At 43.2% G+C, this 12572-nt stretch overlaps 1 protein-coding gene across 1 annotated transcript; it reads right to left on the bottom strand.

Moving 5' to 3' along the window:
* Window positions 1-8490: 8490 nt before the first annotated feature.
* LOC133979373 (uncharacterized) lies at window positions 8491-11693 on the bottom strand. The gene is given in 2 exon segments (XM_062417884.1): window positions 8491-10826; window positions 10829-11693. Coding segments are annotated over 2 exon segments (3051 nt in total). The 3' UTR covers window positions 8491-8640.
* Window positions 11694-12572: the final 879 nt, after the last annotated feature.

Genomic DNA, 12572 nt, shown 5'->3' with positions numbered 1-12572 from the left:
GATTCTTTATCTGCACCACTTTTCACTCTTAGCCTTCTCTTCTCCTCTCTTCTCCTCTCCCCTCCCCTCCTCTCCTCTCCTCTCCGTCTCATTACATTAGTGAGAATACCTCCTTCTTCAACTAGCCATTCTAGTTTACGCCTCAGCTCCTGCTATAATTGGACAGAATCTTATCTTCTTCCTTTTCTCACGTTCTCCATATCCCAGTATATCCTGTTGTCTCAATTTCTGTCTCTTACTTGCTCTTCCACTCCCTTCAGTTTATTTACTTTGTGTTAAAAGAGCAGTGACAGAGATCAAGGGAGGAATAAAGCAAAGGTGAAGCCTGTGTGTTACAGGACAAGAGGAAAGCTCCCTTGCAGCACAGAGATACACCCTTTGCCCTGAAGCCACCAGAGTGCATTGTGGGAAGGAGATCAGTGGCAGCCTCACCCCAGGGAGGGACAGTGATTAGCCTGTTTGCACAGTCCCCCACAACAATAATGCAATATTAATACAATGTAAACAACCACATATTAAGCATGTCAAGCCGCTTTGTGGCTGATAAAAGTGAACTAGTAAGTACTGGTTTGGTAAATGCCACTAATGAAACCCACACAACCTCTTTTGGCTAGATTAAGTCTTGTTCATGTACAGAAATATGGTCTACTCATCTGAGCTGACCTCACTAGAGATAGTACAAAGATAGTACAAAATGGACTATGACTCAGAGGGGCCCTTTAACAACTATGTCTGTGTGCTATGATCCAGTTTCTTTTGTAGATATGTGTCTCATACTTGTTTAGTTAAGAAAAAAATCTCTATCATAGACTTTTGTTTATTTAAAGGAGGTGAGATAGCAGGTCTAAAAATTAAGGATCATGATTTTTGTGTCTTTGATGTTTCTCAATTTACAACAAGCAGTAAATTCATTGTCCTTTTTTAAAATATATTTTTTAACCATTTTCTGCTGATTCCAACATAAACATTCATGGTGGCTGACTTAAAGGTGCCATGTAGTTTTCTCATAAAAACAAAAACAAATGAGAAAGTATTTGAGGTCTAACAACCATAAATGAATGCATTTGTATGACATTTTAACTATCCTGCACAGTACAAACAAAATGGGGACCTGTTCGTAAAAAAGTTGCTCCATAGCTAGTGGTCAAAAACCCCACAGGGTACGTACCTTTAATGTTGATAGGATGAACACAATACTGACAGAAACATGTAGTATATAGCCAACATTTTCCCATACTCCAGTGTGTTTCACTGCTTCATTGCCCTGTGTCGTTATCTTACTTTATTTTTTCATCCTTCAAGAATCCTAATCTGTTCCTGCTAGAAAACCTTTGCACTTTCACACACATTATGCCACAGTTAGCCTGCTTTATGTGCATAAATTCAATGAATATTAGTGAGACCTTAGAAAAATGTTGCATTGACACATAAAATGAGCCTGCAGCCACAGTTGAATAGGGTCATTTTTAGATTCAAGGCACCTGGAGTGGGTCTAATAACCTAAGAGCTGTGCCTGACCCTGTATTCAAGACACCATTACTATGCTAATGCTTACACAGCAATTGTGGCAGCATTGTTCAGTGAAAGCTTCCTTGAGCATGCCTGTATGTTCACATTAGAGAGAGGAGAAGGGGGGGGGGGGGGTGCTGTATGTAATGAGTGCACATGTGTGTGTACCATCACTGTTTGTACCTGTGGAATCAGATACGTCCGTGTCTGATACCCTCTAGGAGATAATGGAGCCCGCAGTGAGTGAGTGAGTGGCAGTTTCCACTGGAGTCCACGGATTCATCAGCTCTTTCTTCGCTCCCAAGTTTCTCCATGCCCTCCCCCAAGCCTCCTCTCCTCATCCTCGACCCATGGTGATTGGCTGCGTGTAGGAGAGGATGTTATAGTGTATGAATAATTGAGGAGAGAGCGAGAAAGAGAGAGGGAGAGATGTGTAAACTGACCCTTAGCTGTCCTCACCCTTAGCCAGCCATGCTCAGGAATCCATGTTCAACTGTACACAGCCGAGGCATCAAAACATACCAGCCGCTTATTGGAAAGGGTTAAAGATAGAGTTGGATTGTGATACTGGATTTCCCTTTGAAACCATGGTGATTTAGTTCTACTTTTGTGTGTGTGTGCGTGCATGTGTGTGTTTGTGTATGTGTGTGTTTGTGTGTGTCTGTGCAAGTGAGTGGGTGAGTCAGTGAATGAGTTTTATGCCCTCCTGGTTTCTTTTAAGGATCCCAGAGAGCCACAAAGGAAGAAGAGATTGTTGCCATGCAGGCTTGACCCTATTCAGCTCCTGAAAGATGTGGAGTGGCTCCAGCGAGGGCCGGCACAGTCAGTCAGGCTGTGTGAGACTGATGGGCACTGGAGACCCTTAAAGGCAAATAAACACACTATGCTCTCCCTTTACCTTGCAAGGTTGCCATGGTTTCTGGGGAATGTCGTTGGGCAAGTTGAAGCACATCTTTGGTAATTCCGCCCTGCCTGGCAGCAATACTGTTTGTGTGTATGTCCGTGTGTGTGCATGGCAGGCAGACAGGCAGGAGGATGAATATGCTATGGCTTGCAACCTGTGAGTGGATTCCAGATTTCACATGAGCGAAACACGAAAAGCTTATCTATTTAGTGTTAATATGTGCTGCCGCAGGGATATCAATTTTCCCCAGATGAGCACAAACAAAGTGTGGATGATCTATATCTATAAAATAATTAGCACAATGAATCATAAGAAGGATTCTGTGCAATTGATTAGTGCAAACATTTCAGTTTCTCCTTTGTGTGACTCAGTGCAATGCTTTGAAAATGCTATGTATGTAATTAGCATTACATAGCTACAGTGTTAATGATTATTGATTTAGTGTGGCAGTGGGGCTGTTGGTCATAAGACCCTCTACTGTGGCATTTCTCCATGTCATGTCATCTGTCAGTTTTTTTTTCCATGGCCCCTGATGCTTCGCATTCAGAAAAACAGCCACTCCTGCATCATGCTGACCTTTTCCCTGTAGCATATCAGTTTGTAGTGATCTGATAATGCTGTTTTACCGAATGATTATGTGATAATCAATATTTCCATAAAGATTACATTATAGCAAACCATTATGTTGCATTTCTTTGGTGTGTCTGTGTTAGATGTTTTGACCATTGCAAGCAGCGACTGGTTTCTATTCATTATTGTATAGTATAACATAAAAACTGGATGCTTTAAAGTAATGTCAACATCAACTTTGGTTGTGATGCAATACAATGTAGACTTTTCAAATAAATCTAAAGGGAAAATTCACGATTTAAAAAAACATAACAAAACAAACATTTTCTCACTTAGGTCCAGTGGTGTCTAAAAAAACGTTTATATGCTCAGGTTTTGAGATATCCCATGTTTTTGATTTCTGCCTCACCACCCTACAATAAAATGTAATGCATGTTGCAAACAGCATTGGAAATGACTACTTTAAAATCCAACAGCAATGTGTCCTAAAATTCCTGTTAGTCTGGGTAACCCACAGACGTCACTAACAATTGAACAATTTCAAGTGGAGACACTTTCTACCATAAAATAGTCCATGTGGGAACTGGTCACACAAAGGAAGTTAAGCAAATAAAACCAAAACTGTCTTCATGGTCAGTAGAGATCAATGACAAAAAAAAATCTTGCAATTTGTGTGAACTTACCCTTCCAACTGCAATACTCCACAGCGATAGATAAGTCAATTTGACTAAAATAAATAATTCAGTAGCTTAATATTCATTGTGATTGTCAGTTGATTTTCTTATAATATGAAAAATAATGGAAACCAATGTAGGAGTGTAGTTAGGAAGGTGGAAAAACTTGCAACATTGGACCCTTAAGGCTTTAAAGTCCTCTGATAGGTAATGTTTTTGTACAAGTGTATATCTGCAGGCCTATAATCTCTCTACAAATATATACTGGTATATAAAAGATAAAATGGCAGTCGCTTTATCTTTCTTTCTGTCTCTCTCTTACTCTCTTTCTCATTCCCTCACACACACACCTATGCATAAAAGCTGTGTCCTAAAGCTGGGAAGTGGCCTCTTGACATTGACTGTTAAACCAATAAAAGGCAACTTCATTATGGTCTCACCCCACCAGCGATTGGACAGTTACACCGTGGCAATAAGTCGACATGCAATAAAATAACGAGCTACCTCAAGGGGACAGATGAACCCACACACACATACATAAACACACACTATACACAAATACGCACAAACAGATTGCTGCCTGCAATCTGGATTAAAGATAAACTCAGCATTTTTCTAGTGTTTCCTCTACTGAAGCATGTTTAGTTTTTTGTATTTCTTCATGAGTTGGTTGAACCCCTTCCCCTCAAGACTAGACTCAACGACCTCACACACACTCACAAGATCAGCTCCAGGCTTCATCTGCAGCATTTTCCCCCTCAGTGTTAAAGGGGGTCAAACACTATATGATGCTTTTAGGATTTATTTTTTCAGGCTTTTTGCCTCTATTTGACAGAAAAAGAGGGCAGAGACAGGGGAATAGGGAGAGGGAGGGGTGTGTGACCTGCGGCACGGGTCCCTTAACTGTGGGTCAAACCGTGGATGTTGCAGTTATGTGGTATGCGCCTTAACCATTAGACCACCAGGGCGCCCCGTGACTGACACTTTTAACTATATGACCACAATCTCCCAACCACTGGTGAGAACACCAGTGACATGCTATTTATGCCATTTTCTCTAAAAAGTGGACACTTTGAGATGGGATTTCCTGTGTGAATTCAAGCAGGCAGGCAGGATTCAGAGATAGATGATTTTGCCTGTAATGGCTTTACTCAGTCCACCTCAGCAGTTCTCTCTCTTGGTGGGGTCTCAGTGGCGCCGTCCCCTCCTTCACTCTCCAATCCACAACACCAACCCTCCCCTTGCCTTAATCATAGTGACCCAGCCCACCTTGAGCCTATGTGCTTTAGCATACTCAGCAGTATTGTGGTAATCAGTAATCAGCCTATGAGTATAAGCCTCTCTCTACACCAACAGCCCAGTCTACTCAGTCATCACATCCCAGTCAGAGGGATGTGGGCTAAGTATCACTGTACCTGCCTTTTGCTCACACAGGAAAAGGCTGATGTGTTTTATTGAGATGAAATATCTACTATGATTGTCTTTTAAGCTTTGCAGAATTTAAATCACCAAGAAAATAGTTAAAACATGACCGATAACAAGCCCAGTCATCAAGCATTGTTACCCTGCAGATAAACTGAAAGCACACGTGCAAACAACGTAGTGTTTGCAAAGTGGCACAAGGATATAAAGACACACAGTGAGACATCCGTATATTTTTGCATAAGGAAGGCACAAACACGACATGAGTAAATACTGAGCATGAAACAAACACGTCTATATGTCCACTTAAAACTGTTTTACATTTTCACTTACTCTGAATGTTTAGATGGCCATGTGTTAAGAACATACTCTGTGAGCTATTGGACACTTGATGAAGTAGAAATGCATTGTGGTCAATCATAAATGTATTTTCTTTGCTGATGAGAAGATTACCTTTTGGAGATTAACATGATCTGTGTTTCATAAAAAACACAAAATACAAAATTTATCCAACTGATTATCCAATTTAGTTTTATGCTCTAATCAAAAATATCATCAAAAGCAAACTATTGAACATTTTGCATCTGCTTAACACTGATTTATTGACTCTGTAAAATGTTTGTCTTAGTGTTTAGACCCTAATGAATATCTTTTATAGTTGTTCACACTCTTCAATCAGATAATGGGAAACATGCTCCATGAAAGTGTCTTTGGTGCTTTGTTTTCCATTTGTTGATGCCGTAAGAGTTTTGTTCCAGCTTGACGTAATCAAATACATTACCACCTTGGCACTTTTTTTCCAAGCTTTTGGCAGTGACATGCTCAAGATCACAAATCTTACCAGTCAGCAAATAAAAGGTGCCTTACTGTGGAATTTTCCCCTTGCGTCACAAAATACCACAAAAACATTTTTTCATGGTAGAGGTTGGTATAGAGCGCTACCAACCTTTGCACCAACCACAATTACATCTACTATCTTGAGGAAAGGGCCAGCACACATAGACAGAGGGGGTGGATATCATTAGCGTTGCCACAGCAACCTCCATCTACCCCCAGTCCTCCTCATTTTATGAATTTCCCCACACTAATCTAGCCCAGATACAGGGAAGTAGCAGTAAATGATTTATTAACAAGCTGATGGAATTATTCCTGATCATCATTCATGGACATTAATTCTCAAAGTGCTCAAATGTGACATTGTACATGCATTCATTTGCTGTACAAATAGGCATTTACTGGTTGGACTTTTACGGGGGTCATCATTATCATCCTACCTTGGCTCTCTTTCATTTAGCACAGAATACAGGAGCACAACATCTGCAGCGCTATCAGATTTAATAATCTTGTCATCACTGTTTCACTCAAGGCTGACTACAGGAAGCTGCGCTGTAAAGTATGTGTGATACAAGAATCCCAGTCCATGAATAAGTTCTGCAGCTATTCATTTCAGCTATTCATATGACTCTAACAGCATAGAGGTCTTTTGTTTGGATGTGCAGAAAGGAGTGCGTGTACATGACAGTTGTTCAGTGTAGCTCACCCTTGACTGATTGACTGTTTTATGCACTGATCGAACTGATTGAACTGTTGATTACAATCATACAATCATTGTGGATTGTGGATCTTACTGTGCTCCTCCAACATGCAATAAACAGAAACAATAACACCAAATAAACTGACAAATATAGCATATAACGGGGTCAAAGTGGCACATTTTAAAAGCTTTGATGTTGTTCTCTAAGATGATTAAAGTGTGTGAAGATGGCATCTTTTTAGAAGAATAAAAAAGATGTGATTTATAATGCAGCACTTTGTGAGATTCCTCTCCTGCTTCTCTCCTATTTCCTCATGATGTAGGAAAGAGAATCCATGCCTAAACACTGTTGAGTTGGTTCCCACTTTATCTGCGGCGTCTGAGCCAACCCAGCTTCTCTTTGCAGTAACACACCAATTAAGTATCAATCAATCACATAAGGCAAAGAAGTGAAAGAAAATGAGGAGGAAAATTTAGGAACAGGGGGAATTTCTTTGTTAATTCAGTCATTATAGCCTAAAGCACTGTGTTGGAATTTATAACGACAAATCTCTGAACTCTCTCATTAAAGTATGTTTACTCCTGATACAGACTCCGCAGTGTTTTTATTGGTCACTATGTGTTTAGGGGTCTTTTTTTCCCTCTTTTTTTTTTTGCTCTATATGATGTAACTTGTCTTCCCTGTGATTCCCAGGTCAGTCCCTTTCCATACATTGTGATGGTTTGTTCTTCCTGCCATTATAATAAAAACACAAGAGCTGATGGCTGACTGTGTAAATTGACATCCTCTCTGATCACCCCCTTTTTTCTTTAGCCACCTTCTCACTTTCTTCTCCTACTAATATCCTTCCTCGTATCTCACAATCCCCCCCCCTCACTCTTTTTCTCTGCTTTCTGCTTTCTGGCATGTTCATTAGTCTGACAGGAGAGGGTTGTTAATCGTAGTGAGCAGAGAAGGGAGATGAGAAAGCCCTAGGTCCATAATGGGAGCCAGCATGGTGCATATGGTACATAAACACATCATTGCTGCCACCACAGATGCTCTGCAGAAGGAGAATGTGTGACTGTATGTGTGCACATCTTCAGCAAAACAGTCATTACCCTGACTGTAACAGGTATGGGGGAGATACATGACTGAGATTTGAACTACCAGGCATCTGGGGGGAAAAAACAATGATCAATACTTCCCCACACACACACACACACACACACACACACACACACAGACACACACACACACACACACACACACACACACACACACACACGTAAAGACACAGCTCTTATTCACATATTCACTACACTAAACAGTACATATTTTTAAATAAAGGCAGTTTGTTTTATTCTGCAGCTCTTCTTCCTCTTAGTGTTAGCTACACATTATATCCTGCTGGCTGATCACTTGAAATGGTTGCTACAGAAAACCAATGGTCATCAGGTCCCATCACTCTATACAGCAACAATTTTACATGATATCAAAGTTGCCTCTTTCTGTTCTGTCTCAGATCAGAACTGTGTTTGTGTTATGCAGTTTTTAAGATGTGTTCAGATTAAGCAAGGAGCAAATGTTCACCTTTGTGCATATTTGATTGATTTGGAGCGTCTACTTACCAAACATGCGAAGAGTGTCTTGGTGTGTTTATGAACTGATCTGAGAACTCACCAGCTCCAGTCAAACATGTCCTTTCATCATTTTACCCAAATTAATTCACATCTACTCACATCATTGTTTTAGAGATGAAAATTGCACATTTTTTTGCTGATTTAAATTGTTCCATTTAGTTAAGTTTAGAGATTAGTTTTCACTGACAATGTCGCTCGTTCATTTATTAGGTTAAATGTTCAAATGCACTTCAGTGTGTTTATAAGTGAAACTGTGTACATACATCTACTGATGCCTAGTCTGGACGCATCCTCAGTGATGTTCCTGGGCTCATAGGGCGTTTCGGGTCTTTCAACATCATACGCCCTCCTCCAGGTGACCCAGCCAGGGCTGATCAGACCCCAGCTTGCGTCCAGACGGCTAGCTAACTACCATGACTCCATGGCTCCCCTCTTTTGAGCCAAAGCCATCTTGAGGCTCTTGCTGCCGCTTCGGTAGTGCTGCGGATGGCTCTCCTCTTTCTCTCTCCCTCGATGCCTAAGCTACTGAAGGCTCTGGCCAATGATCGGGCTGCGAAACCCCTGCATCCAACCTCCACAGGGAAACACCTTGCTCTCCAGCCAGCCTGCTGGCAGTCGCTGACCAGTCCCGAGTATTTGGAGAGCTTCCTTTCAAAGGCTTCTTCCAGGCGGTCTTCCCACGGGACTGGCAGCTCCAGCAGCACTGCTTGCTTGGTGGACTCCGAGACAAGAACTATGTCTGGTTGCAGAGTGGTGACAGCAATATGGCTGAGGAACTTTAGCTGGTGTTCGAGATCCACCAACAACTGCCAGTCTCTTGCAGACATGAGAATGCCTGCAGATGTTGTTCGTCTGACTGGAGTTGGGTTGTCTCCAGCTCTGACGAAGGTGATGGATTTCTTGGAGGGACCGAACTGCTTTGCCCACTCCAGGCCTGTGCTGATGGCTTCCGCAATGGCCTTAAGCACTTGGTCATGCCTCCACCTGTACCGTCCATCTCCAGGTGCCCTTGTGCAGCAGCTGAGGATGTGTTCCAGGGTTCCTCGCTTGGAGCACAGTGGGCATGCTGGTGTCTCTGCTATGCCCCATGTGTGCAGGTTAGATGGGCTCGGAAGCACGTCATACACTGCCTGGATGAGGAATTTAAGGCGGTGAGGCTCAGATTTCCACAGCTCTGCCCAGGTCATTTTCCTCTCGACCGCGTTCTCCCATCTCGTCCAAGCTCCCTGTTGCTTCATCCCCACTGCCTTGTAGGTTCTAGTCTCTTCCACTGCTGCTCTCACCTCCTCCTGGACAAGGTGCCGCCCTTTCTTCCCCCTGGTGTTGATTTGGGGAGTTGGAAAGGAACCTAGCCCTGCTCGGCCTCGTGTGACCACTCCCACCAGGCTCCTTTGGCGCAGCCTTGCATCAGCCTCTCGAACTGCATCCTCTGCCTTCCATTTCCTGCCAGTCCTCACTTGGATCCCTGCCTTAGCCACCTTCGGGTCACTTGAGTCCCTGTACTGAACCACTTCTCTGGCTCTCGATACTTTAAATTCCTCCTCCAGGGATTTGAAAGGGAGTTGCAGTTTGTTTGAATTTCCGTAGAGAGCGATGCTGCTCAGGCTCCTTGGTAGGCCAAGCCATCTCCTGAGGTGGACCCTTCTCTCCAAGGTCTCAACTGTCGAGATAGGGACAGCATAGACCAGGAGGGGCCATAGGATCCTGGGAAGAATGCCATGTTGGTAGACCCAGGCTTTAAACTTCCCAGGGAGGCCAGACTTGTCCACGGATTTCAGCCAGCCATCCAACTCAGTGCAGGTTGACTGAATAGATGTAGTGTCTCTGAGAGAGCAGTCATAAACCTTCCCCAGGCTCTTGACTGGTTTCTCTGCGATGGTTGGGATGGCTGTGCCTGTGATGGTGAACCGGAACTTGTCCTCCACCTTCCCTTTTCTCAGCACCATTGATCTGGATTTGATGGGTTTGAAACGCATCCGGGCCCACCCCACGAGCTTCTCGAGCCCCTTCAGAATCCATCGGCAGCCTGGGACTGATTCTGTCATGACTGTGAGGTCATCCATAAATGCCCTGATGGGTGGTTGCCATTGTCCGGAGTTTAAACGGGGCCCTCTGCACTCTGGTTCAGCAGACTTGGTGAACAAGTTCATGGCTAGGGAGAACAGCGTCACAGAGATAGTACACCCTGTGATGATACCGATCTCCACCTTATGCCAACTGGATGTTAATGCTCCTGAAGAGACCCTCATGCTGAAGTTGTTGTAATAATCAGCGATGAGGTCTCTACACCTGCTGGGTACATGGTGTTTCATCAGGGTGAGCTGGACCAACTTGTGTGGAATGGAACCGAAAGCATTTGCCAGATCAAGCCACAGCACTGACAAATTGCCTTTGTTTTCTCTGGCCTCCCGAATAAGCTGTGTCACCACACCGGTATGCTCCAGACATCCTGACATTCCGGAAATGCCTCCTTTCTGGACTGATGTATCGATGTAGATGTTCTTTGCCAGGTAGGTACACAGCCGCTTGGAAACAGCGCTGAAGAAAATCTTTGCCTCCACACACAGCAGGGAGATGATGCGGAACTGTTTTCCTCCTTTGGGATCCAGACCCCTTCAGCCACTCTCCATTGATCAGGGATACTCCCCCTTCTCCAGAAGACTCGCAGGATTTTGCACAGACGCAGCAGGAGTTTGGGACAGTTCTTATACACTTTGTATGAAGTGCCACTCGGTCCCAGAGCAGAGCTTGCCCTTGCTTTGCGGACAACCTCCCTGACTTCTGCTAGCTGCAGCTCCAACATGTCGAACTGCACGTCTGGTTCAGGGGGTTCTATGAGGGTGTTACACTCTCCCAATTCCTGCTCTCTTGCGGGGTCGCTGTACGTCTGCTTCAGATGTTGATCTATGTCTTCCTGCGTGGAGGCCAGTTTGCCACTGCGCTTCTGCCCCAGCAAATCCTTGGTGAACTTGAAGGGGTTAGCTATGAAAGCAGCACGTTTGCGTGCCCTCTCACGCCGCCGCCTCCGATGCCACTCAGCCCGGCGGAGAACTCTGATGTTTTTCCGTAGGATGCACATTAGCTGGGCAAGGCCAGTGCGTTCCTCTTCTCCTGCTGCCTTGTACTGGGATTTCAGCGCTTTCATCTCCTGCCTGATGTTATGGATCCTGACCGCTCTTTGATTCATGGAGTAAGATGTTCTGGAACTTTTCTTCTCCTCCTCACCAAACCTTACCGCTGCAATGCTGACAATGGTTGTCGTCATCACCTGAAGCTTCTTGTCTGCCTCTCCTTTGGCCATTCCCTCCAGTATCTTGTTGACATCGTCGTCAAACTGTTGCCAGAGTGAGGTCATGCTGGCTGCAGGCCATTTGATTCGCCTCCTGTCGGACTTGATGCTCGAGAGATTAGTTTGCAACACTTGGAGGTTCTGGGCACTATGGGGTGAAAGAGTCATTGTTCAAATTTCTGACTGTCTTCAGTTTCATGTTCAGCATGCTTCTGGTACAAACTGTTAAATACTGTTCAGTACAACACTACAACAGCTCAGCAGCACTGACAGTTTGAGTTACCACTCAAAAAACTAGTGATTCTTTCAGTGACACTAATAATTCAGTAAAGTCAGTTCAGTTACAAGATTTTCTGTTCAATATTTGTTCTGTTGGCTAAATTGTTAGTGAACAGTTGCTTAATTAAACATCCAGCACTTACGGAGCAATATTATCATTCGTTTGGAGTTGGTTTTCTGTCTACCTGGTGAATGTAAGTCCAATATTCACACTCTTTGGACTCTATCAACTCCAGGGGGATCTATGTCTTTATATATATCTTTAGATATATCCTTAGCTGTTAAATGCTCTGCCAGCTATAGCCACTAACTCTGTTTGTTTGCCGTTTGGTGCTTAGCAGTTAGTACAGTGTGGTTTTAGAGCTGTTGTAGCCAAAACCAACAGAGAGAGAGAGAGAGAACCAAAACAGTAATGTTGCAGCCGGACAGCTAAACAATGAGATTAAACTCTCTCTAAAGCTCCATAAAGCCAAGGTTACAATTCCTTGTAGGTGTACATTGCCTTTTGATACATTGTTGTTATAAAATATATTGATTCATATTTATTGATTATATAGTTTTTGAGATATCTTTCTGGACACAAACAACATATAGACAAATTTGACAAAACACAGAAACCACTGTTAACATAAAAAATAAATCAATAAAGTCTGCATGCAAAGTATAATCTCACAATCTCAAGATGAAGTCTGGGCCATTTTTTTAAAACTTCATGGTCATTGGATGTTTACACTATTTATTATATTATTATTATTATATAAGAATTTA

Source organism: Scomber scombrus, chromosome 4 (assembly GCF_963691925.1).
Source record: "Scomber scombrus chromosome 4, fScoSco1.1, whole genome shotgun sequence".
NCBI classification, from domain to species: domain Eukaryota; kingdom Metazoa; phylum Chordata; class Actinopteri; order Scombriformes; family Scombridae; genus Scomber; species Scomber scombrus.
This window is presented reverse-complemented; position numbering and strand designations above follow the sequence as displayed.